The sequence below is a fragment of the Myiozetetes cayanensis genome, unplaced genomic scaffold (genome assembly GCF_022539395.1).
Source record: "Myiozetetes cayanensis isolate MyiCay16 unplaced genomic scaffold, myiCay2020 scf15, whole genome shotgun sequence".
NCBI lineage: Eukaryota > Metazoa > Chordata > Aves > Passeriformes > Tyrannidae > Myiozetetes > Myiozetetes cayanensis.
Genome location: NW_026087159.1, coordinates 5,497,057 through 5,523,694, shown reverse-complemented (window position 1 = coordinate 5,523,694; position 26,638 = coordinate 5,497,057). Strand labels below are relative to the sequence as shown.

Here is a 26,638-nt window from a genome sequence, read left to right as displayed (position 1 = left end):
GTAAAATAGCCTCCCTGATGGCTAAAAAAATTCCAGAATAGCTGCTTCTGCCCACACTTGAATTTACCAAATGTTAGGAGAAAAAAAAAAATTTAAAAAACCCACATCGACCAGAGGAAGGAAAGGACCTGCAGACATTCTCAAATCCATCTCAGCCAGGATGAACTCTGCTTTACGTCATTCCTGACAGAGACCTGTCAAAACCATGACGTGAAAGAAACAAAAACAGCCCTCTGGAAAACACGGCAGCAGCTCGTCCCAGGAACACAGTTGGGGCCTACAGACCTGGTGCTGAAGCTCTGCGAGCTTTTCCTGCTCTTCCTGTTCCCGGCGGATCCTCTCCTCCTCAGCCTGTCTTTGCTGTTCTTCATACAACAGTCTCTTCTCTTCCTCCTCCTTCCGGAGCTCCTCTTCCCGTCGTGCTTTTTCCTCAGATGCTCTCCTGGCCATCTCTTCCTCTCTGATTCTGGTGTTTCCAAGACACAGGTTACTGACTGGGCATTCATTTCTTTAAAAGTGCAGATGCACGAGACAGAGTAGGAAAGCAAGGAAGTTCTAAATAACCCAGTCACAAAATTACTGCATAATGACACTTTCTGGTGGGGATTTGCCACCGTCCACACTGGTCAAAGGGAAAATCAGTATAATTCAGAAGAAACTATTTGTGAGTGTATGTTCTTTGCTGATTAAGTCAAGGCCAAGGCAGGTTGTTCCAATAACGGAATATCTGATTGAGAATGGGATTAAGCAACAACCCATTCATAAATACCATCTGCAACCATAACATGAATGAAGATTTTAATTCACTGTCAAACATAAATTTAGTGGGATTTCCTAAAAGACTCTTTCTTCTATAGCCTGAATTCCAGAGGTACACTGGAGGTGCACACTGCCAGCTCACGCAGACATACAAAGCAGATCTGATGACATATTTCTGATAAAACACCTAAAACAGTTTATATTCAAATTTCTGACAGCTTTACATCCAGGATGAGAAAACAGATAAAATCTGATGTTCCACCATGTTCACAGAAGCACAGACAGGTGACCCCTGATCTGGAATAAAGTTATTCAGCACTAACTAGCAATTTATTTTTGAAAAATTCTGTGTGGTGAACCAAATGCACACTGATTTAACACTTTGAATTACTTGCCTGCCACATTACTGATCTAGATTTCAGATCACTAACATGAGATTTAATATACCATCAAATCACTGCCTAATCTCATCAAAGGAAAAATTTAATACAGAGAGGTTTGACTATTTCAAACCAAATACAAACAACCCAAATGTAAGCGATGTAAAAAGCACATTCTGGTTTTGAATTAAAAGTCCCACTGGTGACTGTAAGGAAAAAGAAGCAGTGATTTCACATGGACTATGCATTACATAGATACTGAGATATAAACTGATGTTACACACAGTAAGCTGTCCCATCTCAAAGATGCTAGTGCCTCCTTGCTTCAGGAGCTGCATTAAGATTTGTATGAACTTAAATTAAAGAATTGGAAAACATATACAGCTGGAATGTCCATTCCAACCCCACCCCACTACAGAAAGCACCCCTTCCTTCTCTCAGCTGTTACCTTTCTTCTTCTTGTCTCTGAATTCTTTCTTGGCCTTCGCGCTCTCTTTGCTCCCGTGCCAGACGTCGCTTCTCGGCCAAGATTTTAGCAGCTTCTTCAGCTGTGGTGGTCCCTGCTACTGTTTTGCTACCTGATTCTGCAAAGGTCAAAAGAAACTGCTGTTAAAAAGCCCAGTAATTTAGAATTAAGAAACATCACTGTGAGATGAGATCTTTCTCATGCCATCTGATCCACTATCTGTTCGATCAGTGCTCATCACTCAGTGAGTGCACCCTTATCTGACAGAGCCGAAGAGGAGCTCTCGGGAGATGCAGAGCCACAATATCTCCCTGACACTGAAACAATAACAACTCATTTCAATGTTGATCCAGCCATATTCCAGATGATACACTGTCGTGGTTTTGCCCACCAGCACTTAAAAACACGTTTCTGAAAAGACATGTTTTCGGAATATATAACTCTTTAACACTGAAAAGAAAACTGAAAACAAATACTACTTTAGGAAATATACTTCCCATTCTTCTAATAAAACTGAATGCACATGACCCTAAAAAGGAAACACTAATTTTTGTATTTTTCATTTTTCATAAAATTAACATTCATGCCTTTATATTTATAGAGTACCTTAGAGTGCAAATAATCACCATTTTATCTGGCCCTGAAGGCACATACTAATGACTTCAGTAATTCTGTATTTCTACACATTAGCAACAAATCAATTTCCAATTTACATGGAGATCAAAACAGTTTCAACCACCAGGCTAATAAATATTTGCACGGTCCTGCAGTTTATGTTTCTTCATGTCCTGCCTGGCATTATGGTGTCTGAACATCAGTCTGAACTACTATAAATTAACATTAGGAAAAACACACAGAACCACAATGCCATCCAGTTATTGAAAGAACTCTGATTTTTATCAGTTATTACTCTGTAGAAATATTTAGGACCTTATTATCTGAATATTCAGAGAATTAGCTCTTGATGTCAGCAGAGCAGTAAGATCATAATGTTCATGAGGACCTGCTTTTCTTCTTTTTAATATTTTACAAAACAGCACATGTTTGCTTAATGTAAGCCTTCAAGTCAAGGTAATTTTAATGAACAATGACATCAGGGTTTGACCAGCTATTTTGCTTCTGACCTAAAGACAAATCATTCAAAACACGATGTCATCATTAGGAACTTTAATACCTGAAAAGCTGCTTAAGCCCCATGGACACGTAATCACTACCTGCAACTGCAGGGCATAATTACACAGAGCAAACCCTCAGCAGCTGAATCATGGCTGTGCTTTGTGCATAAAAATCGGTTCTTGCAGTCCGAGGTAAAGCATTTCAGCACTGATGGAGTGCAGGCACAGAGAGTTTTCTAATATTTAGATTTATTCAATGTTGAAAAAATACCACTTCCCCAGAATACATACTGCTTCTGATTTGGTAAAAAACTGCAGTAATGTTGGCACAAACAAAAATCAGCCACAACTGAAATCTGAACACGGTCAAAAGGGTCCTCCTCCTCCTCCTGAGCAAGAAAGACCACTCCCTGCAGTTATAAAAAGCAATAGCTGATCTTCCTATTCAGTACATGCAAATGCTTTTCTTCCTTTATTCTGTAACTTTACTTTCTACTTAAAGAAGCGGAGGGAGAACCATGAAGAAATCAAAATGTCTCTCTTTTCCTCTGCCATATCAGTGTCTTGCCAGTTCAGACTAGCCACTTTTTACAGCAGATGCCGTTTTTTGTTGTGCACTTGCACAGCAATCAACACAGCAATCCTGGTTTAACGCCTCTGGAATCTCTCTCAGTTGTATCAAATCTGGCTGATATTTAATGTGAAGTTTAACCTATTTTCCCTCCTCAAAACCGCACCTAAATAAGAAAATCAAATGCTCACCAAGAAACCTAAAGGTTTTAGACTTTTAGGTTCTAGGGTTACAACATGATAATGACAGCTTGAAATATGATGGTATTGAAATATGATGGTATAAATATCTGGTATCGATAGATTAGTCACAACTGTTCAGAACATTGTGGATATGGAAAAGACAGGGGGAAAACAACCAAAAGAAAGGGCTGGAGAACTCAAGCCTATGGGGGACCTTCCCATTACATTTTCACTTCTGAAGCTTTACTGATGCTTTCCACATGGTTACTTCAGTACTGTTTTCATCTCCATGCACCCCTTGGTACAGCCTGTTCCCATAGGGCAGGACATGAAATTTCCCAACACGACTGATAACAGGCCATAAGAAGATTATTCCAGTGTTTCACACTCAGCTTCTTTTTCCTTATACTCCCAGTCATTCCTGGTAAGAACTGTCTTTTTCAAAGAGGACCTTTTTGTGATGAAAGGAGGAGGAGGGAAACATGCAAGAGAACCATCTCAGAACACTTGCAAAGCGTACTATTAGTTGGATGGAGGGAGGGTTCCAACACATTTCAAGGCAAGTCATTTATTCACAATCTAGGAATCATATTCCAAAGCCTTCAATATCCAGATACAAAAAGTGGGGCTCCATGATAGTTTATTACCTATCATCATGCATAAGGTGAGAGCTCATGAAGGAGCACTTCTTATGCTTAAAGTTGAACAAGCCTTTTAATTCTCAGAGAAGCTGCGAAAGGCTGCTGCCAGAAATGACAACTGCTCCAAGTCACTGAAAAATAAAAAGTGTTTTACTGTGGAACAGTGTATTTTAGTAGAAAGACACAAAAAAACAAGACAAAAACTGACAGAACCTTGATTGCTGTCAGCAACAGGCAAACAAGTTCAGTTTGAAGGAGAAGAGATGGGATGAAGATACAAGCGCACAAAGCTGAAACTAGGCTGAACCTACAGGACCTGGAGACTGATTTGCCACATGCCATTCACTGGGGGACTCTGACTTCAGAAGCTGTCAGGGATATGGAATTGCACCAATCCACAAGGTGAACTGCTGACACAGAAGTGTTGAAAGGAAAATTGCCTTGAAAATTGAAAGCAACTTTTTAAGAAAAAAGATTTCGCCTCACTTAGCAATATTGCAGTGTACCAAAACATTCAAAGAGATACATGAAATCATCTCTATGTTGAAGAACATGCCCAATTTCCTTTTCTACGTGTCAAAGAGCTTCGTCCAGCCCCAGTGTGAGTCACTACGAAGATGGCCAGAGCTTCGAGATTAGCAATAAACTAAAATGGAAACAGATAAACTGGGTTAATACAGTTTCAGAAGTCAGTGTAGAGAGGAGACAGGTGAGGCATCCAAGAAACAAGGATGGGTGTTCTTGTTCCAGATATAACTGGAAGACGCAGGACTAGGACACATTGTTATGGTAGCTTTCAACCAACCAATGACACGAGTGATTATGCCCTCTCAGGCGTGCAAGACACTTATCAGAGTAATGCAGAAAATCAAGGGATGGACATTCTGACTGCAAAGACAAAGGATGTGACACTGAAGATGGATGTGCAACTTCACAGGAACATCCACCTCTGACTGACATCCAGGCTTCCTTCTACAGGAACACATGCTCAGAGTACCACGAGTGAGTTCTTCAGCTGACTGACACTGCTGCACATCCACCCTTGGGCAGGGTCAGGAAGAGCCTCAGCAATGACAAAGAACTGCAGTAGCCAAGGAATGCACACAGGAACTACACATGCAGCAACGTGCAGCAAGCACATGTTCCCACTTACCTGGTGTCTGAAGGATTCACCCCCGGTATTGCCACTGGCTGTAACTTAAATTCCAGAGATCCCTCATTTTCCTGTCAAGTGGCCCCTAAGTCCTTCTCCACAGAGAACTGCCTGCCAGACCTCATCAGAAGGCTCTCCCAAATTCTGTTCTGGAGATGGTAGCTGGCATTTTTTCTGGTAAGAGGGACAGGGGCTGTGCTCACTTGGCCCAGTGAAGAGGACCAGGACACTAACTGCTTATCTGGTATATGGCCCTCCTTAACCTACCAGGCTAATTTCTCAGTGTGACCTGTGAACTGATCACTTTTCCTGAGGCAACAACGATTATACATTCACTGGAACTGAGGCAGCCTTCAAGAGTTGTGTAAACTGTCTCTCAGCCTGTGATGCACCAGGAGCTGATTTCTTCCTCCAAGAAGGTCTCTACAAGAACATTTTAAGAACTACCAACTGGACTGAAAGACCTCTGTGTAGTTAACTACTGATTTTATAAACCTAAGCTAGTAGATCCCTCAGCTAGTGCAGCTGAAGCCCAAAAGGCAAACAGAATTTCTGCTTTTCTTAGAATTACAGTACAAGCAGTAATACTGAAAGCTCCCGACTTTAATCTCCAAGTCCAATAAACCAACTACTGCACTAAAATCCACAGCCCAAAGTCATACCATGTAAAATTATGGTACACTCAGCAATGAACAGCTTCTGCCTTTAAGCATCCTACCCTCTAGTGCTCTGCCTCACAAACCAGTTGTTTCATCAGTCCTAGCACACACTGGAGAGGCCTCTAATGAGTCAGACACTGAGAAACACTCACCTTCTTTGGTCTTTGTGCTAGCTGCTCCCACATCCCTGTCCAAGGCTGGGGAAGCACCTTGCTCTTGTCCTGTTCCTTCTGTGCTCTTATCCTTTGGTTTGCTCTCTGCTTCAGTCTTCTTTTTGGTAATGTTTATAACACCTGGTGTGAGAGGTGGACGCTGGATGGGTGCTGGTTTAGAGACTGGAGTAGGAGATGGTGGCCTTTGTTTTGACACACCAGGTGAAGGTGGACGAGTCTTCTGTCTGTTGAAATAAAGAGTATTTTCAGGGTTAACAATAAAAACTTCAAACACATGTCTAAGGACAGCAATCTCCTTTGTTTAGTTTACATTACGTACCTCACTTTTTAAAACAAATCCACCTACAAACTACAGCTGCCTTCCTCATAAAACTTAAATACAGCATTTCAAAACACCCTGAGCGCCCAGATTCCCTACTTCTGGGCTAAGCATCACAACAGGTCCGCTAGCCCAGACCTCTGTTTACTCCACACCAAGGATGAACCCTGTGATTCCAATCCAAGAAAATTCCTACAGCAATACAGGCAGACCAGTTTATTCAAAAGCTTGCAGGCTTCCCTGCTGCTTTTGGTGCACAGACTATACAGAAAACCAGCGTGTATTTTTGTCTGCACAGCAGAGACAAAGGTTGAAGTAAGAGCTGCTGGGAAAGGGAAACTGGACCCAAAATTAAGTTATTTTCTGTACAAACAAGGCATAGTGTAGGTCATCAAAATTCTAACAGCACAGCTGCCTTGAGACAGGAAGCATCCTTCATTTTGTTCTGAATGAAAGGAGGTGTTTAACCTGGACACGTACCGAACTGCAGAAGGTGATGGAGGACGCTTCACCAAATTAGCAGGAGAGGGGGATCTTCTATGGGCAGACACAGATGGTGAGGGAGGGCGCCTTAAACCAGACCCTGGGGATGGCTTTTCTGTCTCTGATTTCTGGAAGATACATAAAACCAAAATACTGTTGACCCTAGAATATCTTACAGTCAGAGGATCTGCTATTCCAACAAATATACAACTTCTCAACAAGATGCACTTCACATTTCCTTTATGTTCCAAAACACAGACCTGGTCTTGTGTTTAATTCTACAAACATTGAACTTTAAAAATCATAAACAGCAAACAATACGCCTTTAAGATACAAGAGAGATCAAGGACCATAAAATTCCATTTTGATTTTAACACTGTGCCTTTTATAAGCAAACGCTATTTAACGTTTCAATAATGCTTACTGAAAGCAACAGCAACCCTGATGAAACCTGATCCCATCCCGAGCTGTTCCAACCTCCCCCAATTAACAGAAACCTGGCTGCTGTGGGTTTTCAACAAACCTGGGTTGAATCAGGTGAACTTGCATCAGATGAAGACAGAGAGGACTTCAACCTGTCGATGCTACGGCTGCGCACGGGCACTTTGGGAGCTGGGACTGAGGAACTGATGGAAGTGGCTGAAGCTGAACGAGGACAGAGGTGAGATTCTATAAAAGTTAGGAATTTGACAAGACAAAACGAGAACCAAGTGCACAGTATAAGAACAGGAGAAAAGGAAGAGGGAGAAAAAGAGAAAGAAAGATTGTGTGTGTTAGAAACCGTACAGGGACACACTGCAGGCAGTGCACATTGCAATGGGTCATGGACACAGACACCACCACCACACAATTAGTACTCTGGAAGCAACAGCACCAAGAATAAAACCATTCTGAAAGCAGCAGTCTGGAGAAGATAAAAATAAAATGCTTTTCCAAAAATTGACTAAATTTGCAGTACTTTATAATTTTAGCCAAGCTGCATCTGATCACAAATTTGAGTTTTAATGGGTTAGCATCTTTCTTGACAAGCTCTTCGTGACAGGAGGAAATATTCCTTCTTTTCAAAGAGTATTTATAAAGTAGCATTACATCAGGACTCTCAACATTACTATACAAACTTTTCTTGTGAAATATGCACTGTGTAACATTATTTTATTCTACTTTCCCTCTCTAACCCCTTTAATACTACAAATGTGTGCCCTTTGTTTACATTAACAAATCAAAATAGGTGTTGAAAACGAAATCTATCAAGAGAAAAAGATCAACTGCTAAACTAAAATACCTTTCTTACCTGAAGTGTCAATCTCTTCACACATAAGATATTGAAAGAAATTTTATCTTAATACCTTTTCCACTAACATCACAGAAAGAAAAGCACACACAGATGCAAAAATCTACTTCTGAAACTAGGTATTGGATTTTCTGTAATCAAAATAAATTGTGACAGATGCCAGCACTTAATTTTGCAATTTTATGGAAAATACATTTTATTTTTTTATTTGCAGCATTTGTGCAAGGAGACCTGCATTCTGTTGGTGCACAGGTTGTGCTGAAGCACAGGTACTTTTCTACTGAAATGAAGTAAACTTATAAAAATGTATCTTTAATTCAGCAACAGTAAGTCACATGCTAAAAGTAAAAGTGAAAAAGATGGTATTGCCCCACATGACATGAACTGAGATATTCATGGCAAAACAAAAGCAGCACATACATAGGTGTGCAAAAATATGACCACTGACTACAAACCAGAAAAGTAAGAACTAATTATTGCACAAGGGGAGCAGTGTAGAAATGTCACCATTACCAACAAGGAGCAAGTGAAGTGGTGTAAGATAAAAAAACAAAGACGGGATAACATACTTAACAGGAAACAAGCAAAACTGGGAACACAAATTGTAAGGTAAAAGAGGAGAAAGGACTCCACATTGGTTTCAGAGATGCATTTACTGGGGCATTATTACAACCAATAACAATTCCAAGACCCGTGGGACGCAGCTACAGCTTGTCCACGATGCAGATTCCTATGCTAGTACTAAACTGAGTCCCAGTGTGGGCTTATCAGCTCAGTCTGGACTGATACAAAACTGCCTGAGTCGGCCAGGGTTTCTCTCTTCTCCCTCTAGGATGCCTTGACTTCTGCATCAACCTGAACAAAGCCAGCTCAGGCTCCCTGCACTTATCTTAACATAACCCATTGTCGTGTTCCTACATGAGTTTCTCCCCCTTAAAGAAATTTAGGTCTTTCAGTTTGAAATTATAGGTTTGAGATTTTTGCCTTTTACTTTCCTAGTACTGTTCTAATTGGTATATCTTAGATTCATTTGAGAATACAAATGCAGATCTCTATCAGTTAACCCCCCCAAAAAAACCCAGAACCAGCATCTGCTTCTCTGCAGAGCAAGTATACTGGCACTGGAGTTTAAAATCCAGTATAATTCCATGGTTTTGTAAAGTAAACATGCAACACAGCATATAAATTGGTTACTACTGGCCACAAAAACTGCTGGATAAGTAACATTATACATAACCATGTATTAACTGTCTGATTCACACTGAAATGTAGCACAGTTAGCAACTACCATCTAAGTTCTTGCTTGAGGAGCAACTGCACAAAATTCGAGGCTTTGCTGCCCTCCTGTTACCTGAGGGATCCTGTCCATCAGCCGAGAGGGTAGCAGCACTTTTACTCCTAGCTAGGGAGGCCTGTGTGGGGGCCAGGAGGCGACTGATTACGCTACTGTCCAGAGGACTGAGCTGGGAGCGACGAGCTAAATGACAGGAACAAATGAAAAAGGATCCAACATGAAATCATATAATGGAAAAGACAAGCAGTACAAAGCAAAGGAAGACTGAGCACTGTTGCAAATTGTAACAGTTTTGGAAGAACAGCGCTGAAGTCATGGAGAGGGAAATCCAAACCAAAAGCACAGAAGGGTTAAACACTGCAATCTCTTATGTTGCACGTCTCGTTCTTGGCTTGTTTAACAGTAGTAATTTTAATGTGCAGAAACTGGCACATGTACAACAGAAGTGAATGCTGAATTCAGTCAAAGTATGAGAAGTTTTTGACTGAGCTCTTCAGAGCTACATTCTCTGGATTGCAGGAAAGGCTGTTCTGACACAATGAACAGAAGACTTGCAAGTCAAAGCGAGCAGTTATCATCAGGCATCGTCTGCACACACAAATCCACATGGACAGCACCCATCTTTCTCCCATACAGGAAAGGTTCTGAATCAGAATGTAATTTCCACTGTTTGGCAACAACTGCTAAAAAGGAAAGTTTCAGAACTGTTAACTCAAAGGGAAAACAAGTTAGAGAAGGTGCTAGTCTTCAGCTTTAGGAAGAGTTCCTAGGGAAGAGGTTATTTGTAACCTAGAGGGGAATACACAGACCAAAAGAGACTGAAGTAAGAACAGGTTTCTTCCTTCATTTGCATGCACAAGGTTTAGGCCAGCAGCAGGAACAGAGAAGTTGCTTTTAAACTGAGGAATGAAAGAGAGCTTAAAAAGCAAAGGTAAGATTTGACTAAGAAGTGAACAGATCAGTGACATTTTTACCATTTCTTACATTTAAACCTACCAGCTTACAAATAAATCGCTCTCTTAAGTGGAGAGACATGTTATATGCTTGCAGTGCCATTTAACAAAGGCCTCCTTAGAGGATTTTTTTGGTCCTAAGGGAAAAATTTAACCTTTAACATTTACAATTTTATCTTTAACACTGGGTAACTAAGAAGCCATTAAAAAGTTTCACTAGGAAACTAGTGAAAGTAAGTCTCTCCAAACTTTACTATGAATGGCTTTAAAAAAAAAAAAATCAGCTTTATGAAACAACCACCTGGTTTTTCTTCCTTTTTCACTTTTTCTAGTTCTGCAGAGGACTGGGGTTTACTACTCATCCTACTCAAAGATGTGCTCCTCTTCTTTTCTGTTCCTCCTAGAGACCAAGCGTAAGGAAAATTATTTTTAAAAAGATATATAGATATGTGATTTCCTAAATTGCCATCCCATGCTTTGCTTCTGCCAGTCAGCTAAAAACACCAGTCTGTCATTACAAAGCACTGTTTTCTCATGAGCTAAATGGTTTGGCTGCATTTGTCTGCACTCCCCCCACCCTTCCACTTTTCAGAGGAACAAGGCTGGTTTACAGAGACAGTTACCCAACACCTGGCACTGCAATGTGCACAACAACATCTATGCCACAGTGCACAGACCACATGGATGCCTGAATGAAAACAGTCACAATGAAACTGGGACATGGTTTTAAGTCAACTTTAAATATCCCAATTATTGCCTCCCAATCCTCAAAAAAACCTGGTTTCTAGCACCTTTCTGTTCCATCTGCGAACCTTTGAGTGTTGGCTGTGGGGAATGTAGAGGAACTTTGTTATTCAGTCTGTTTAATGAGGCACTTCTCTTTGTGGTACCTGAAAGTGAAAGTGCATGGATTAATTATGTTGAAAAGTCCAGAGGTCCCCTCCAACACCTGCCCCACTTCCTTAAGCTAGGGAAAAATGATTAAGTCACTTTATAATACTGAATTCTTCAGAAGCAGCAAAACTGGATCAGGGAAGAATCACTTTTTATATAAAGCATTATTTCTTATATTGCTGCATATTACTGATCACAGCAGCAGGGTGTCAGTCGCAACAGATTCTTGTTTGATCTATTGAGGCCATCCTTATACACCTTTTGAAATAAACGAGAATTTTAAAAGGCCAGTGTTCACATTCTGTATGAGTGAGCTCAGAATTAACACAGAACACAGCTGATGAAATACTCCACTGATCCAGGGAGAAGCATCTTCCTCTCATTTCTACATTATTCTCCTCTACCTTCCCAAGCACACACACACAACAGAAGCAATCTGGTTAATTCTGCGATTGTATTTTCTGTCCTCTGAATTTACCCATCCCTTTATCAAACAGCCATTTCTCCATGAGCAACAGATCAAGAGCTCAGGATTGCTCTAAGTCAACCTTTACATTCTGACCACATAGATCTCTTGGAGTCCTGTCCAAATTTGTTGCATTTCAGGCCACCTAAGAATTTTTCCTCCAAAGTGACTAAGGATTCACAAAGGATTTCAGGGTATGACAATAAGTTTGAAAGCAATCCCAATTAGTTGATAATTAGTGACTTCCTTTGTTAGTAGCTTAATTTGTACTTTACAGACCTCCTTCTGACTCATACTCAGAACTGAACCCTCCAGACACATCATATATAAATATAATTTAAAATCACAAGCAGCCTCCAGTGACTCAGAGCCTCTGCCAGTACAGATATAGTCACTGATTTCCTACCAGGCACATTGAGTATGAGCACAAGTTTTAATGCTGCATCACCTTCCAACATGAACCAGCAAAAGCACCTTTAGCTGTGTGTCTGTGTCAGGAATTCTTCTGGCATGGCTCATTTGATCAAAGGTTGCAGATTAGCAGAACACTGCAGCACAGACCTAGCTGAATCTGTTTCTGCATTAAACAGCTTTTAGCTTTTTCATGTTTTTCATCATTTTGTTAAAAAAAAAAAATCAACATCAAACCCCCTCACATTTGGAATACAGGCAGGCTCCTACGAAACTCTGGGAAGATTCCCCACAAGGAAATCTCAGGCTCAAACAAGCTGATATGTGCTCATACAAACCATTTTTATTTATCTTAATAAGTAGATTAGGACAATTTCTTGTGTTTCATAATTATTTTTTTCAATTTCCAGCAGGCTGATTGCCCTCTGCACCATCCCAATACATTCTGTAAATCATGGCAGAGAGGAGACTCACATGCACAGGTTTAGCAGAATGGAAAAACCAGAGAACTCTCTCATTCTCTACATCCCTGTTAAGACTAGTCCTGTGATGCACATTTTAAACATGACTCGCTGCAGTCAGGAGTTTCATCCACTCCAAAGATGCAATTTAAAGTGAGACTGGAGGCCACAGAAATTGGTAGATGATCCACCTCTAGAGTGCAAACACTTTCAGAAACTTTCAGGTTAAAAAAACATAAGAAAACAGAAATGGCCTGGAAGCAACTATTCCCTGGTAGTTACTGGCACAGAAAATAACCAAGAATGCTTGCAAGCAGTGGTGTGCACTAACAGTTTAAGAAATACACAATTTGAGTATCAGGATCAAGATTACACTAAATTATTGGGCTAGGAAGCTGTGTCAGAGCTGCATACTATGGCTACAATCATGATAGAACTCCAGGCCAAAGCAACACCGTCTCCTCCCACCCAAAAAGAACCCCCACAGGTGACAGTATTTTTCATGCATCCTCCTCTACTTGGTTAAAGCAGAATTCTAATACTAAAAAGGCAGTGTGTCTACAGAGTACAGGCACAACAGAACTATGACAAAACTAAGTTGATTTTTTCCTTTCCACAGGCAATCAAAAGACTGAAGCTGTCTAACAGAACAAGGCAAACTTTATTTTTTTACTATTTCTATTTTGCTGAAATTTTAGGGTGGGAATTAAGGCATGCAAACCTGTAAAGATGATGGGAAGTGATTTGTGAATCAGTCATTCACCAAGATTTGACTTTAGTAACACAATTACAGAAATGAAAATATAAAAAACCAGCAATTTTTACCGTTACTCTTCTCCTCTAAGAGAGATCACATCAACTGGGTCAAAGCCCTCAACAGTCAAGCTGGATTAACAAATTGCATGAAACGCATTTGAGATCAAAATATGAAGTGAGTCACACAGCAAGGGAGGAGGGAGGACATCATTCCACCTCCTGTCTCCTCCCCAGCCCCAGTTCAGCAGTACCACACACACTTACTTCGATCAGAGGCGTTTAGAAGCGCTGCAGACGATGACAACCGCTTGCTCACGGCACCTTCTGCCTGTTTGAGGTTGGCTGTGGACGTGGAGCGTTTGCTGCCTGTGGAGAGAAGCGCTGACTTCAGAACTCACCTTCATACCCGAAGGAGAACCTTCCAGGCACTGCTCTGGAAGCATTGCATCCTGAAAGCTATTTTCACTTCTGCTCAATGAGAAACAGAAATGATTTTGTTTTCCTTTGAACAGACTTGATACCACTAGCACCAGTTGGAACATGCACAGAAAAGGCAGAGTTTAGTGGAGTTGTGCCAAGATTTTATGCACATGTATGCAAACAAGGGATTTTTAAACCCTGTGCTCACTAACATGTAAAGACGAAAGCTACTGAGGCTGTGTGTTGTTAATAGACTGGGAAGAAACAGAAAATAACAATAAAACCTGAAATACAATTATTTCTTTCTTCATTTTTTCCACACAGGTATGTCAATACAGTTTTTCAATCACTAGTTAATAAATCAAACCAAAACAAATTATTTTGGAGGGATAAAATCAAGTCCTAAGGAAAGGCAAGAAAGCATTCCTATTTCTGATTACTTCCCAAGGGCTTCTGTAAGTATTTTAGAAATTTCCAATTTTTCTCTAAAAGCTATTCCTAAGAAGTTCATGTTTCCCATCTATTTTGCAACTGTTCTGAAAATGCCACAAGAAGCATTTTTTTTATATGTGTGTATATATACAGACAAATATACACACATAAATCACATCTCAGATGGCAAAATTGCAAGTTTACTGCAAGTCAGACAAAAACCGGCTTTTTAATTTCAAATAATGTGCTTTCAGGATGAACACTATTCCAGAGTGCAAAAGCCCTGGAAAAGCATGTACCTGTTGCTATAGAAACTCACTAAGCAGAAAACATTAATGCACATGAAGTAGTGTAGATCAGCTTAACAAACACACAAAACACAAAGAATCGATTTCACTGCCATATTGGACAGCAAAGATGATTAATCTGAACTCATTAGTGCAGAAGTACCAAAGGACAAAGCAGCACTACTCACCACAGAGGCAGCATCTTTTCCCTTTGCCAGCATGCTACAACAGCCCCTTACAGCCAGAGCCAGGCCATAAGGATTGCTATGGACAGCCCTGTGGGAAGCTCTTGGGACAGTGAACAAGAGCAAAGTCCACACAGGATAAGAAGGAGAAAGGGAAATCTACTGAATCTAGTTAAGAAATTAAGAGCTGAACTTAGTGGATACTATCCCAACATAACAAGAAGAAAAAACAGGGGCAGTTCATGAATGAAGCCTGAGAACTGGGATAACTAAACAGCCTTAAGAGGTTTTATACAGGAAAATCAGGAAACACATAATTTGTGTATTTGGGTGTTTTGGAAGGTAAAGGCTTCCCCCTAGTGTCTGCTCTTAAAAGGAAATCCTGGCTCCTGCTTGAACTCCAGAGAGTCCAAGGCCTGCAAACATCAGGGACACTTCACACAAATTTCCCTTGGTTCAAACTAGGACTTCAGCACTTGTGTGACATCTGAGGTTTGGTCTATCACCTATGAGACCCAGAGCACAAAAAACTGAACTTTGACTAAAGAAAAATGGTATTGAACAAAGTTAATTCTTTTCCAGCAAGGTTGTAAGTTCTGGAGGTGGGCTGTGCTGTTTTATAAAGAGACATATTTCTACTAGAGGACTCAAAAGAAAGTACTAGCTAAATATGACTGTTTAGAAAAGAAAAAAAAAAAAATCAGTCTCTGTATTTCAGGGGAACAGATGGCAGTGGTGAGAGAATGAGCTACTATCTCAATTGATGCCTTGACAGAAAAAAAATCTAATTGGTAAAGGGTGTTCATACAGATATTCGAGTTTTCTTTTTCCAGAAAATCTGAGTTTGTATTAATTGTTAAGATATTAAGAGGTCAGTGCTTTTTTGATCAATACATCTGTAAAAATATGATCAGACAGCCTCAACTTTTTCCCTACCTCACCCACAGGACAGCTCCTGCAGACTTTAAGGATTTGGATGGTTCACTAGAAAAAACCTTTAGAACACAGACAGGACATTCTCAAGTCAGTCAGTCTGTAGCTAGGTTATGTAGCTATTTACAAAATAACTTTTGAAAAAGTATCTCAAATAGCTTTCTTTGGGGAAAGTTAGAAAACTTCCCCCACAGGATTTGAAATGGAAGAAGCAAACAGCACTCAGCCCACATGATACCAGACCTCTGTGTTTTCCAAATGGAAGGGGGAAAGTAAAGTGCAGCAGCAGACTCAAGAAAGCACAGGGCTGCCATGCAGGAAGGCTTCAAACTGGGTAAGGAGCTGGCAAACATGGTATCTCATGAAAATCACTATGAGAGTGAGCAGCTTTCAATCCTGGCTTCTCACAGGGTGTCACTGAGAGAGGGAGCTGCAGCACAGCCTATTTGAGCTTGGATAAAATTAGGCTACATAAAATAAGATTAATTGTCTTTCACTTCCCTCCAAATTTTTACTAGGACAAGGAAGCTCTTTATTTAGAAAGGAGAGGCTCTGGCAGCCCCATTTCTATTCTAATAGCACATCTCCACTCCTGAAGCACCTGAATCTCCAGTTCTCCTCAGCACTCACCACTAAATGCCTCCTTTACCAGGGCTCTGTCATCAAGGATGCTTTATTACACAGCCTGGCCATTTCTCTTGGCAGATCCACATCCTGCCTGTTTCATCTGAGCACTGACAGCAATGTCATCAATGTAACATTTGACTCTGGGGCTTTCATCAATTTTTAAACTTCAGGCCATCAGTAGGATCCTTGCTGTGGTCTCAGTGAATCACACTCTGTACATCCTACAGAATGATGGCTGGAGAGATGTTCAAATTACATGGGATTCACTTTCCAGAGCACACTGTATCACCCAAAAGTTCTGCTCTACCAGTCAATGTTCCTAAAGATTACTGCTGATACAGCCAGTTCATGGAAGACACACCTGATCCTGTATTTTTTTTTTTTTTGCACAGCAATACAACAGACAAGAAAGCCTTTAGTCCAAAAATGAGTATTTGAAATCTGTGCTCCCAGTGGTTCTCATTTCAAGAAATGGGCTTTAATCCCAAATCTGTCACAGAAACTGTTGTGGAAAAATACTATTGTACTGAAATTTCCTCTAGACATGCTGCTAAAGACAGTGCACTACTTGGCCCCAATGATGTAATGCAGCAGAGCTTATACGGTGTCATTTTTCAGAGTAAAACAAAAGGTAATTGTCTTTCCAGCAATTATGTAAATATAAGGTGAAATGAATCAAATAGGGATTTTTTTTAGAAAGTCAGCTGGACTTAAGTATCCTACATGGCTTGGGTAGATTTTTCATAATAATTACCTGACGGGCTCTCAGAAAGTTAAAAAAAATTATCCTGAAACAGGAATAAATATGAGAAGTGTAAAACCAACCACAGCTCCACATTATCCACCTCACGTATGACAACTGTATGCTTGAAACAGTAACATAAAATCAAACACAAATTTAAAACAATGTGGAAGCACAAGGGTTTGACTAAGACACTGCATTATCTGTTTATCTACATAGCAATTTTTTTTTCCAAACTGGTGCCAAGTTATCCAAATTGATCTATTGTAGCTGAACAATCTGCTCCTCCTCTTGCTACTTGATGATGCATAAGTTACAGTTTAAGCACCTATTATTATATCAGGAGCATTTGTGTTCGAACACATCTTATCTTAAATGTGCTTCAGCAGCACTGAAGATCTTCCTTCACAATAAAAAGGACAGACAAGGCTCATTTCCTCACATCAATTAGGAGAGAGCAAAGACCGTTATTTTATGTTTTTTACTAAGGTTTATTTAGGTTTAAAATAAGGAGGGAGAAGTTAAATAAAATGGACATTCTTCTACTGTGCTGCCAGAATAAGCCAGAGTAGTTAAATCATACTCAGTCAGACTTTCATTGCATTTTGGAGTCTCACTTGTCTGTGTTACAGAACAGCTGCATTGCATTAGTAATGCTGTGGGCATGCACAGATTGTCAGGATTCAGATTCAGCTGGGTCTCAGCTGAGAGTTATCATCATCTCCAACCAGCTACAAGAAATAATTTTGCTTATTAAACATATAGCCTTGACAAATATATCAGTGATTCAAAGCATTTCTATGAATGGCTTAGTCTGTGCACTGGAAAGTGCCAGAAATCCAATGAAAACACATTTAATGCATAGAATTATCTTTAGATAATTGGACAGATCTGATTCTGCAAAACCCTTCATGGAAAAAGTATCAAACTGCACAAAGGATTCGTTCCCTTTCAGTAAAATACCATTTGACTTTGCAAATGTTACTTCAATTGCTGGTAAAACAAAACAAAAAGAAAACAAACCAAGCCCTACCATGTACTTTTTGCAAATTAGGCAGCAATGAAAAGATTTGAAATTGCCTTTTAAAAACCCAGACTACAGAACTAATTTTTATTCAAATACTTGCCCCTAAGAATTTCTCTTCTCCTACCCACGCTGTATTCAGCCATCTTTAAAAACCCAAATGCTCACATTCTGTCCCTGAAAATTCCCTCAGAATGCTGTGACTTAAGCTGTAGTTGAATTAACTGGGAGGGACAGTTAAAACGAGGGCTGCCTTCTACTTAGGGATCACATTTGTTGCACAGCTGGCCAAGATCCAGGAAAAGATCTACGGGAAGCTGGTTTTCCTTAGTTTCAGAGACAGAACAACTCAAGTTTAAAGGTTAGTAGTAAGCGTAAAACAACAGAAAAAGAACATTTTAGAAATCAGTACCACCAGTTCCACCTTCATCTGTGCTCTGTTGCTCTGCAGAAGAAGAAGGTTTGTAAACTAAGTCATGAGGTCAAATAGCAAAAAGTAACGATAATACATCAAAGCACTTTCAAACGTGTTATAAACACACACTCAAGCTGACAGAAGATGATAGTATTAAAACAAACTCAGTAGAGTTCCATCAATGCAGAAGATAGGCTGAATTGAAGCATTTTTTTCTTTTATTTTATTCCTTGACAATAATTTAAGTTACTTATTGGCAGGGTCTTCCAGTCAGGTAGTACATGAAAAGATCCCTTCCAATGCAATCCTGATTTGCTAGTTTGGTCTTAGAATGTTTACAAGCAGAAAGTTAATTGTGTGAAACAGGAAATGATCTGAGCTCAGACTGAAGAGTGCTAAACACATCACCTAATCTAGAATAGAACCCATGCTCTGAGAAGCTTGGGCAGTGTCCACTGAATCTCCTTACCCATGACTGGGCATTCAAATAATCAGTCAGCATGCTGCAGCTCTAAGGGTGTGTTTAAAACACTTTAGATGTGATATTTCAATACAACTGGGTTTGTTTGTTTGTTTTTATTACCAGTCTTAATACTCCATTACATGTACCTCATTTGAAGGACTCAGAATTATTTTAACATTATGCATTACAATTCCAATATCTGAGGGTTGGGGGCTGGCAATACAATTCTGCCAACTCTTGTATTTCCCATGGGGCTTCTCTCTAGCTCTTCTCAAGGTCAAAAATAGCTCTAAGTCTGAGCAGCACTTCAGGCCATGTACAGATATGATTCTTTCCCCATTAGCTACCCATAGATCCTGCTTTAAGATCCAGGACAGTAAAGGATGCCCAGATCCCTATGAATAGTGCTGCATCTGCCAGTGTTCACATATAATATTCTGTGATTTTAGTCCTACTAGAAAATGTGCTGCTCACCTGTTTTGCTTTCTGAATCTGGAGTTACAGATCCTCCCCACGACCACCTCTTCTGCCGCGTTTCCAGCCGCTGATTCCGCTCCAAGGTCCGATGCAGAACTGCTTCATATCTCTCCTATCAAACAACACCTCTGTGAACCTTGTACCATAAAGCACAGCTACACCAGAGACCAAAATATAGACCCACCTCCCCCTGTATGATTTATAATGTTTTACCTATGCTGCCTGATTAACAAGCTTTTCATAAGAAACTATCATGTAAAGAATGTTGAGGGCAATTAATGGCTTCAAAACACTGCAAACATGATTAGGTTGAGCTAAAGCACAGATAATCTATTCTACTCTTTACTTAAAATAGCCACCAAACAGATTTCCTATTCAGTAAACAGCACTACTTATTTTCTAAATAGGGATGAACCCTAAACTGAATAAAATTAATTGCTTACCCTTTGAACTATTTATATTCTGAAGTTATTTCTAAAGGGTGACAAGAGTTCTCATTATAGAATAACAAATAGAGGTTATTTGTATTTTCAGAAAACTATACAAACATTGACCCAAGTCTTATATATGTTGAAACCAGAAACAGCAAGACAAAGGCAATATTGCAAAAAAAAGACCAATCAACTCCAGAATCAACTCAGCAACCCCTGCTGACAGGACAAAGGGGGCTGAAAGAAGCTTTTGCTCCTGTCTTCACAACTAGTAACTGCTAACAGGGGAGCTTCAGCTCTCGTGCATAAAGATGAACTGTAAGACTGTTTCTTGCCAGCCAGGTTTCCACATGTGTCAACAAGAGATTTCTCTTCTGAAATAGTTATATCCCAAGTGATCTTTCGAAGCAGTATTTACTGCTGATACACTGCAGTGAGATGCCAAGGGAACTCATTATCCAACCACTTCTCCCTCTTGAAGACACAAGACTTTCACCTTCTTTCTACACCATTTCACAACACAAACTAGAAGAGTCACAGTGAGAAACAGACAATGTAAACTTGGAAGGAAAGAAGGAGGATTCTGCTCACTGACAAAAGATAAAACTAGAAGTTTTTGTTTGAAATACAAAGTTTTGTTTCCCCTCTGTTACAGAAACCTGAACTAGAGTGCCAAAGTAGCCAGACATTATGTAATCTGTATTGTATTTCCAAGGAGGTACCTGCAGCACGGTAATTCTTTAGAGTCACAGTTAAAAACAGAGGCTTCACTTTACTAACAGAAACAAATTCAAGACATCAATACAGTGAGTTGCACAGATGTACAGAATAACTGAGTAGGTGTGGCAAGACAGGTATCTCAAGCCTAGCCATGGCCAGTGGTCTTCAAGACTCTTAGGCAGAGAGCCACTTCTTCCACAGTATTTGCTACTGTGCTGCTGCTTCTACTCTACAAAAGATGATTAACTACATGAGACTTGGCTGAATGTAAACAATAATGTTGCAGGCTATGCAGTTTTTATATACTCCTATCTACTAAATTTACAATTGTAGATGGTATCTTGCTGGCAAAATTGCCCTAACATAGCTTAGCTTCTTTAAAGGTGATTACTTTCTGCAAAGTAAAGATCTGTTTTCACTTTCTGGTTGAAGGCAAGGTTTACAGGTCAAATCTCCACTGTTTTCCCACCTGCCAGATTCTTCATGCATAAATCTCTACGTAGAAGGTCATCTCCAGGAACTTAGTGAAAGACAAGGTCAACAACAATCAAACACTCATCAGCTAGTTCTTGCCTTCCTTGATTATTCACCCAAGTGGCCACTTAAAACATATCCACCATCCTCAAAATTATGTGAATAAATGCAATAAATGTAAAGGTGACACCTCTTGAAGTAGAAGGGATGCTTTTTGCATAAAGTAGTTGCTCAAAGAGATGATGTAGCACTGGACTGCAGTCACAGCCCACCCAAGCATTTCTGTTCTCCAGCAATGTCAGCTATTCCATGAAGTTCAAATGGAATATCAATCTGATCACACCCAGGAGCCGATTACTGAAAACCAAACATCAGTGCAGAATACTACAAGTCCAAAAGGGTAAAGATGGATTGCTAGAACATTGCTGGACTTCAAGGGAGCAGCCAGCCAGGCTCACAGGCTCTTCCCCAGTGACCCACAGCAAGTTCTTACACCCAGCTTATGGAAGCATGGATGTGTCATGTCTCAGCTGCTGACACCCTGGAAATGAACCCTCCCAGAACTTGCACCACATTTCATAAGCACTAGGAGAGCTACTCATCAAAAGGACAGAATAACTTCATATATTTATTTCTGCTTTCAGCTTCTGTCCATTTGCAATGAGCCCCAGAAATCCAATACTGCTTTGCTGCTCCGTGTGCAGTCAGAGCAAAGGCAAGAGCCCAGTGACAACAGTCACTACACAGTTCAAAGCAGCAAATGGTAACTACACAGATAACATCAACTGCTCATCATATAGTCATGAGTTCTAATTTAGAAGAACTGAAAGAATGCGAGACTCTCAGGCCACATCAGGGCTCCCAGGAAGCAAGACACAGAAATAAGAGAAGTCTAAGACCTGTCACCCTCACTGATTAACAAACAGACTACAAAGTGCACTGAAAGAATGTAGAAACCTGGGAATACAGGGTGGGGTTTTTGCTTGTGTGAAAAATAACCAGTGGCCAAAGAGCAACCACAGCTCCTGAAGTCCCAAGTGCTTCAAGTACAGCTAAAGCTGTATGGGGAAGGAGGACCTATGTCTACACAGCCCACTATACTCATGTGGAAAATACTTGCATGTTCTAATACATTCACCATTTCCACAGTTTTCTATTTCCCACCACTTCAGAGCATGATAATGTAGGAAAATAACATAGGAGTTTCTTTAAAAGTATATAGAACTTTGATGTGTAGTACCTTTTCCTCCTCTATTTTTTGTTTCCTCTTTTCTTCTACTGCTGCCCTCCGTTGTTCCTCTTTCTGCTTCATTTCTTTTAGCTTTCTCTGCCTTTCTTCTAACTGTTTTTCATACTGGAGTTTTGCTTTTCTCTCCTTTTCAAGGATTTGTGTCTCTTTGGCAGCTGTAAATTTTTAAGAAAAAATTAAAATCAAATTTAACCATTCACTGATACTGCAATACAAGTTACAGGCAAAAGACTACCCAGGTAGAATTATAACCACTTAAAATGAAATCATACAGCAAGATGAGCTCTCAGAGCTGGATGGCAATGCACGATAATATTCTGTCCCCAGGTTAGGGTGGAATCACAACCTTGCCTGACACTAGACCTTACTGTCTAGACAGGAATATCAGGACAGGCCTATTCCCTATGTTAAGCACATACTTTTCTTGTCAACATAATAGTGCAGTCGTTGTAAGAAAGCAGTAAGTTGAGAATCAACAGGTAGCATTTTCTATGTTGCAATTTTCTTTTTTTTTTTTTTAGAACAAAATACAATGAAACGATTTAAAGCACTGAGTGACAAGATGGAAAAATCCCACAGTTCCTGCATCTGAGTTCAAAACAGTTCTCCCACTATTCTCTGCAGCCTCCACCAAGGAACAGCTGTGTGCAGTTTAACAGGAAGCTCCAGGTTCTGTGACACAAAGCTGATGGCTGAATGCAAAGTGTATTTTCCATGGCTAGACAGAAGAAATGAACCAAGAGACCAGACAATTACACCAACAGTGCACAGGCACTATCTACATACAGAGCCCTCCAAATATTTCTGGATTGATACGTGTCTTAGTCCCACCCTCTCCCCATGTTAGGATAACACAATCACTCCTGTTGTTGTGGGTCTTTATGTTAACAAACGAACATACAGATCTGAGAGACACCACTCTTCTCAAGCTGGGAGCTCAAGACCCAGGATTGCAGGGCACACTGTGACCCTTTCATCTCTGACTGCACACACATGCACTGATCCACGTCACAAACAGCATGAAGCTGGGCAAGACTTTTCTGCTGTTCTCTGGGTCTCAGATTCCCTGCTAAGATAAAGTGTACACTGCTGACACTTCAATCCAGAGTCATTTCAGTGTGCTGGGAAACAAGGGAAGCAGTGTTCAAGGCAAACAAGCCATTCAACTAACTAAATCTTTTTGGTTTTCTCTGAATCAGCATTACCTAAACATCACTCTTCAGGGCTACAGGAAGCAGTTTTAAGCTAAAAGTCTTATTTTCAGAAGTGTTTTTGTTGAAGATTTCATTAAGAAATTGGCTAAATTTTCTTGGTGGTCACTAAGAAATGGAAGGTCAGAAGTGACACAGAGCTTCAAGAAGCTAAAACTCTCTGCATCATTTTCCTCTCAAATCAAATACTTCTTCATTCGGGTTCACAGATGGTCACTGATGCAAGACCAAAGGTAGACCTTGTTTCTTGTCCCCAGCAAGCTGGAAAAAAGTGACTGAACAAGGAATAAGTTATTCCTTTATCACAAACATTTCAGAAAACTGTATTTTAAATGAAACATGAAAATACCATGCTGCTTTTCCCGCTCTTCTCTACGCTCCCTGGCCAGTCTTTGCCTTTCTTCTGTTCTTAGAGTGGAGCCATCTATCACTGTCAAAACAAAAATTGAAGACACACATTTGTCAGTGATTTTGAACATTCAAATTTAAATAAAAAGTCAAAAGTCTTTACTATCAAAAGGAGAATGAAACTTCCTGAGAGATGCACGTACCACAAATCATTGCACACTTCATATAGAGATTAAAGCTGTCATCTGAAAAATTCATAGGAAGCTGAACACCCTCCTTTTCCCCACTTTCCATTCTCTCACCACAACTAAAACACTGTTTTTAATAGGTGCAGGAGAAAGCAGACACCATACTGAAGGCTCAACGTGTACAGTGAAAGGAAAGACTAAGCAGTAGCCAGATATGTGTGAGAACATACCCTTATTCCAAATTCAGCTCTAATCCTCACTCTTCTACATATTAAATTCCATGAACAAGAATTACAGGAACAAATTGTTCACCTGTCACAACCAATTCAGAGCACTGCAGGACAGCTTGTTTGCAGGCTAAGCAGAACCAAGACTGCTTAGATCTTTTCAGGCATCAAAACCTGAATTTCAGCAAGAAGTGAACTGGTAGGTTGCCCAGAGCACAAGATAGTAATTTATTTTTGCTGTTTATGCTCTGTCTACAAGACAGGCAACTTCAACTGAACTCTGAGGCAGTCAAAAGCAGAAATCTGCCATGAAAACCAGACCTTTAATGAATCTACCAACCATCTACCAGGTGGCTCTGGCCTCTGATGCCTCCTGAAGAAAGAGCACTAAACTCCTTTTTAAAATATGTTTTCTTCATTCCCTACAAACTCTCCCTTGTGAACCCAGCATTTCATTAAGAGCAATGACCAATAATTGTACCTGGTTTAGTTGCTGTCTTTATTGAGGTCTGGACTGCAAGAGGGCTAATGCCACTTTGGCTTCTTCTTTCTTCTGCTATGGCTTGGGCTGCAGCAACTGTGAGAAAGAATCATTCCATATTAAGAAAAGCTCCACAACTGAAACTCAATAAGTAAATATCTAAAATACATAAAATTCCATTTGAGGTTGCTGATCATTTTATTAAATAACTAACTGGGGGCTGCTTAACTTGTAAGGAAAAACTTGTCAAGTCAGACCTCGGACTTGGTACAGCTTTTCTTTTTAAAAACCACAGTTACAAAACCTATGTTTTAAAATGTGTAGCCAAGGACTATAGTTTCAAAAAGATCAAACTTATTATATAACTCTTCTAAGACAAACCCAAGTATTTAGCACAGTTACAAGTCTGATTTTCACTTAATAATAAAACCTCTTTTCTACCACATGTGTATTTGTGGGCTGGACATACTTATGTAATAGTCCATTAGCACTGGTAGAATCATATTCTGATGAGACCTGAGCAGGGAAAAGTTTATAAAGACCTGTCATTACTTGATCACATGAAACAGAAAGTGGATAAGCTGCATTAAGTGAACCATTAAGGGATGCTTACACTGTACTTCTAAAAACTGAATCTTCAAAAATAAATTTTAATTGTAAATTAGACTTCAAAACAGTAATTTGAGCATTTGTGCAAGGAGCCATTCACCTTATTCAGGTTTCACCACACTGAGCACAGTGGCTACGACTCGCAATTAGTAAGGAAAAACTACCAATATTAATGTTGCTAAAATAATGAAACCCATTAAGAAGTCATAGAGACTAATTTACTGTATCACTTTCCACAGATTTTCCTTACTTTAGTATCAACTTTCACTTTCACTAAGCACCTTGCAGGGCGTGAAGGTGAAGTGGTACAGGGAAAGCAGGCAGGGCAACCTGTAAGACAGCATTACCCCATTTCCCTGCACAGCTCAACCGGGAATGTTCTCACACACTGACACCTTGTTCTCACCTTGGCTGACAGACACAGGGAGCTCAACTTTGCTCCTAAGAGGAGCCCAACTTCAGGGGACGCAAGAGAACACATCACACAACCAACCAACCAGAAAAAGTCAAGGCCTGTTTCACTCAGAAAAGGCAATTCACAAAAGGAACATGTAACTCCTGTGATCTCAACTAGAACGTGAAGGACCAACAGTAGAATTTGGCATTATAGTTTAAAGAAGAAGACAACAACAGCTTTGCCAATGATCTCAGACTTCCCTTTAATATGAGTAGTGCAGAATGCAAAGGAGGAAGGAAGAGTCTCCCTCTTCTCCATGCATTGCCATGACAACTGGTCATGTCATGGTAATAACCCTCCCTAAGGCTGTGCCCAAGAACAATCACCTCAAAGTGTTTAATCCCATGTGATGTCAGTGATAAATGCTGATTACAATACTTATTCAGCAACTCTAAATTGTCACCGGCAGCTGTTGCCATGTCTTGAATTAATTTTTCACTGCAGCAGCAAACAAAAGTCTTCCTCAGTTCCATCCTATTCATCTCTGAGGTTTTTTTCAAACAACTCAGAGATCAGATATATCATGACATGGTGAGATTACCCACAGGCAAAGAGAACAGGTAAAAAAGGGATTCACTGTAATTTCACCATCTAGATTAAAAATCAGGCAAAAACCTGATTTTTGTACACTGTTGCATGCCATGTGGATGGGAATCTAGCCCAAAAAACACCAGGTGGAGAACAACAAAATCATCTATTCTAACACAATTAGAAGTGAAAACAGCCAGAGGAAAAGCAGCCCACTGCAGGTGTGCTGAGAACAGAAACCTACAGCCAGGGCATTAGTACCCAATGGCATCTTCATACATCA

At 40.1% G+C, this 26,638-nt stretch overlaps 1 protein-coding gene across 11 annotated transcripts in view; it reads right to left on the bottom strand.

Moving 5' to 3' along the window:
* The window catches only part of MAP7D3 (MAP7 domain containing 3), a 45,027-nt gene that overhangs the window by 6,724 nt on the left and 11,665 nt on the right, over window positions 1-26,638 (bottom strand). For 2 of the 11 annotated variants that reach the window (XM_050310430.1, XM_050310431.1), the window contains exons 2-15: window positions 24,762-24,857; window positions 23,867-23,947; window positions 22,298-22,461; window positions 19,430-19,544; window positions 18,490-18,522; window positions 13,692-13,793; window positions 11,252-11,329; window positions 10,741-10,839; window positions 9,544-9,669; window positions 7,425-7,570; window positions 6,899-7,029; window positions 6,079-6,323; window positions 1,588-1,723; window positions 286-466 (exon numbers count right to left, since the gene is read on the bottom strand). In XM_050310430.1, coding sequence (XP_050166387.1) covers window positions 286-466; window positions 1,588-1,723; window positions 6,079-6,323; window positions 6,899-7,029; window positions 7,425-7,570; window positions 9,544-9,669; window positions 10,741-10,839; window positions 11,252-11,329; window positions 13,692-13,793; window positions 18,490-18,522; window positions 19,430-19,544; window positions 22,298-22,461; window positions 23,867-23,947; window positions 24,762-24,857 — 1,733 coding nt within the window. The remainder of the gene's footprint in view (window positions 1-285; window positions 467-1,587; window positions 1,724-6,078; window positions 6,324-6,898; window positions 7,030-7,424; window positions 7,571-9,543; window positions 9,670-10,740; window positions 10,840-11,251; window positions 11,330-13,691; window positions 13,794-18,489; window positions 18,523-19,429; window positions 19,545-22,297; window positions 22,462-23,866; window positions 23,948-24,761; window positions 24,858-26,638) is intronic. The other 9 variants (XM_050310432.1, XM_050310434.1, XM_050310433.1 and 6 more) reach the window with 9 other exon arrangements.